General features: G+C 58.1%; 1 protein-coding gene across 2 annotated transcripts in view; it reads left to right on the forward strand.

The window, feature by feature from the left end:
* The first annotated feature begins 1,829 nt into the window (after window positions 1-1,829).
* Window positions 1,830-3,957, forward strand: part of DGKD (diacylglycerol kinase delta) — a 39,837-nt gene continuing 37,709 nt past the window's right edge. The window contains exon 1 of one of the 2 annotated variants that reach the window (XM_045294628.1): window positions 1,830-1,949. In XM_045294628.1, the coding sequence (XP_045150563.1) occupies window positions 1,893-1,949 (57 nt within the window). In that variant the 5' untranslated portion in view covers window positions 1,830-1,892. The remainder of the gene's footprint in view (window positions 1,950-3,957) is intronic. The other variant, XM_045294626.1, reaches the window with a different exon arrangement.

The raw sequence follows: 3,957 nt of genomic DNA on the forward strand, positions 1-3,957 counted from the left end.
TAAGTTGTGTGTGGATTCTCCAGGGAGTAAAGTCACTGTTGTCTGAAGTGGCTGGTGCTGCCCCTGGGGGTGGGGGAGGTGCTGGAATAACCCAGGGGGCTGCAAAGCAATGCCTGCACGTTCTCCTGGGCGATGGGTCGGAGTACAGATGGGGCCGAGGGGTGGGGGTGGCAGGTCCGCTTTTTCTCCCCAAATGCATGCTCTAGGTGCATGGCCCTCGCGTCTGCAGAGAGGCCATCACCCTTCTTGCTGGCCAGCCCCTGGGCCTGTTCTCCAACCTCGCCTGCCTCTGCGCTAGGAGTAGCGGGGCCAGCAGGACTGCCATCTGGTTTCGTCTCACCCGGAAACCCTTGAGCCGTTCACCACTGGCTGAAGCAGCGGCTCGACCTCTTGTGGAAGCCCCCCAGCATTTGGAGACGTCCTGTTGCTGCCTGCGTCTACGGGAAGGGCTTGTGCATGGGTCTCCGCCTTGGCTGGTTTGAGACAGGGAGACCCCGGGCCGGTGTGTACATGTGAAGCCAGCCTTGCCTTTCCAGGCTGGACTGTGACCCGGCCGTGCTGTGTGGAGCGGTGCTGCTTCTCTTTGCCATTGGTTGAGGGGGTACATTGTGTCTGTAGCCACAAGTGGTTTGGGGCTCTGGTTGCCTCCCTCCCCCTCCTCCCCCCTCCCTTTCCCCTCTCTCCCTCCCTCCCTCCTGTTCGTCCTCTCTATCTCAGTGTCTCCTTCGAGGGCAGAGCACATGTCTGCCATCTCTCTGCCTCTCTGGGGTCAGGGGATCCCCCTGGGGATTGTTTCTGGCAGCGCCCTGAAGGCACATTGGGTTGTTGTTGACCACAAGGTCAGTGGTTCAAACCCACGAGCCACTCCATGGGAGAAAACTGAGGCTGCCTGCTTCCATAAAAGCGTACCATCTGGGAAACCCTACGGGGCACTTCTACTCTGTCTTCTCCTGTCGCTGTGAGCCCACTGGACAGCAGTGGGTCTGGTTTGTGGAACCCCCGCCCCTCAGTAACAACTCCCTGCACATGAAGCCCCTGTCCTTTTGCACAAAGTCAAGTGTTCTCTGTCTTTAAGGTTAGGCTGCACGCTCACTTCTTAAAGCCCTTTCCGTTGTTAGGACGGCTCTGGTGTTTGGAGTAAGGGGCGATGCTGTGCGATAGGCATTGTTGGGTTGCTCACCGCGAGGCTGGCAGTTCAGACCCACCATCCGCTGCGAGGGTGGGCAGTGTTGTCCCATCCTGCTCCCTGTGAACGACGCGAAGGGACCTGCCACTAACAGAGAACTCCCTGTCACGGCTCCACCTGCTCCTCTGAGCCCGCTACCTGGAGTTTAGCCCCTGAGCCCCCAAACTTGCTCTCCCGGATGCCCAGGGCCGTTTGGGGGGGAAGGCTGGCCCCCGCCTTGCCCAGGACTGCCCTGGGACTTGCGTGAGGGGCTGCTCCTGGGATGACCCCTATCTCTGGAGGCATGTTAGAGAAATGACGCTGCGTGGAGGCCGGTCGGCTCTCCGAGGCTTGTTTGCGTGGTCGGGCTATTTCTGGGTCTCGGGTGTCCTGTGAGGAAGTGTGCTGCCCTGCACGCCCAGCTGTGCGAGTGCTCTGTGCCGGGCGGCTTGGTGCGGAGACGCGCGTCGGCATCTGGGTGGCAGGATGTGAGTAAGAGGAAGTGACAGATTGCCCAGGCCAGATGCTCGCCCAGCCGCAGTGACAGCCCTGCAGACCGAGAGCTATATTTAGCCGGATCCTCCCTCGCTCCGGCCCTGCCCCCTCTGTCCCCATGTCCTCTTTTGGTCAGTGACTGCATGGTGAGACCAGTTTGTGTCCAGGCTCCCTGGCCTGTTTCGGGCACTCTACAGGTGTTGCCCACCGACTTGAGAGCTGCAGCTGTGCCATGTCCGTTCCGATGCAGTGTGAGCAGGGGGCAGGTGGGGACGAGGCCAGGCAGCAGGTAAGGGCGCCCAGTGCCCTCGCAGCTCAGGCCTGCGAGGCTGCGGGGTCATGGTGGATAGCGGGAGGCTGTAGGGTGATAAATGAACATGGGAGGCTGTGGGGTCACGGGTGGACATGGGAGACCACGGTCATGAGTGGACGTGGGGACAGTAAGATGAAGGATGGACGGGAGCTGGTGTCGTCAAGACCCTGGCTTGGGTGTGTCTGGAGGAGAAGGAGGGGTCCTGAGTGTTCAAAGGCTGTAGGCCGGGCTGCGTCTTCCCCACATGCCCACGCGTGAGCAACAATCTCTGGCCCCGTCAACTGGTCAGACAGAACAGGGCCAAGTGGGATGTGCTTCTCGGTGGTGAGCTCCCTGCAGACCCCAAGAGATGGGCAAGCCTGCATGGCACCGTCCTCTACAGACTGCTGGAGGTGGGCAGGCATCTGTCCATGTGTCTGTCTCTGTGTCCTCTGGGGGCTTTGGGCAGGCCTGCTTCCATTCCGACTCAGGCCAAGGGGCGGAAGTTCGGGATGTGCCTTCAGCAGGATCCTTCCTCCTCTCCCTGCTTTGAGGCAGCCTTGGGCCACCTTGGCGCACAGTGGCCATCGTCCCTCTGTGTCTCCTTTCTTCTCAAGTTCAGGACACCAAAGAGATGGGATTTGGACCCACCCTGTCATGACTGACGCCTTCTTCAAAGACCCTGTTTCTAAACCAGGTCATGTTCACTCGGCGTCTGCACTGGGAGAGAAGGCCTGCTTGGTGGTCCCTTAAGCCTCTGTCGGAAGGGCCCAGCTGGCAGCACCCTTTTAGCAAGGCTTCCCAAAGCTTCCACAGCCTTGCTCTCAGGCACTCAGTCAGCCACTCCCCACCCAGGCCTCTCCTGCAGGGTGAGACTCGAGAGCTGAGTGCAGGTGGGCCGTGCCCACCTGGAGGCCGAGGGGAGCAGCATGCCTGCACACGTGGGGTGTTGGAGTGAACAATCCCCAGCTGAGGTCCTCGTTTTGACCTGCAGGCCACCCACCTCCTCCTGTCAGGCTGAGCTGCAAACACCAGGCAAGGCTCTCTGCCCTAGCACCCGTTCCAGAGCATCGGCTGTGTATGGGAGTTGTTAATGGGGTCCCCGGAGGCACAGGGGTTACACGCTGGGCCGATAACCCCAAGACCACAAGCCCCCAAGAGAGGGAAAGGCACGGTGTCCCACACTCAGAGACCCCACACTCTGTGAAGCCCCTGGTCTGTGGGGTCTCTGCGAGCGAGCGAGTGGCAGTTGGCTGGGTGGCATCACACAGTGACAGAAAGAGCCCTCCTGGCTGTGGGTGTCTGGGACGCCCTTCGCAGACCCCTCCCAAGCCTCTCCCCCTCTCCCTGACGGCCCCGCCACCCAACGTGTGGTGTGTGCTCTCTGTTTGCTTGTTCCGTCATTTTCTCAGATACACAGGCCGTGTGTGTTGTGTGTGTACATGTGTGTGCATGCGCACGTGCTTTCCCAGGTCTTCAGTCTGCCGTGAACTGTGCTGGGCACTGGAGTCTCTGTGTTTTTATTTTTATTTATTATTATTTTTAATCATTTTATTGGGGGCTCTTAAGCTCGTATCACAATCCATACATTCATACATTGTGTCAAACACATTTGCATATATGCTTCCATCATCATTTTCAAGACCTTTCTTTCTACTTGAACTCTTGGTATCAGATCATTTATCCCGCCCCCCAACTTCTCTCCCTCATGAACCCTTGATAATTTATAATTTTTTTTCATGTGGCATACCAACCACTGTCTCCCGTCACCTATTTTTCTGTTGTCTGACCCCCGGGAGGGGATTATACGGGAGGGGATTATACGTAAATCATTGTGATCAGCTGCCCCTTTCTACCCCTACCTTCCTGGTATTGCTGCTCTCATTATTGGTCTTGAGGGGTTTATCTATCCTGGATTCCCTGTATTTTGAGCTCTTACCTGTACAGGTGTACGTGCTCTCGTTTAGCCAGATTTGTAAGGTAGAATTGGGATCATGATAGCGCG

The sequence above is a fragment of the Echinops telfairi genome, unplaced genomic scaffold (genome assembly GCF_000313985.2).
Source record: "Echinops telfairi isolate 266 unplaced genomic scaffold, ASM31398v2 ScPeMD7_3;HRSCAF=10, whole genome shotgun sequence".
Lineage (NCBI taxonomy): Eukaryota > Metazoa > Chordata > Mammalia > Afrosoricida > Tenrecidae > Echinops > Echinops telfairi.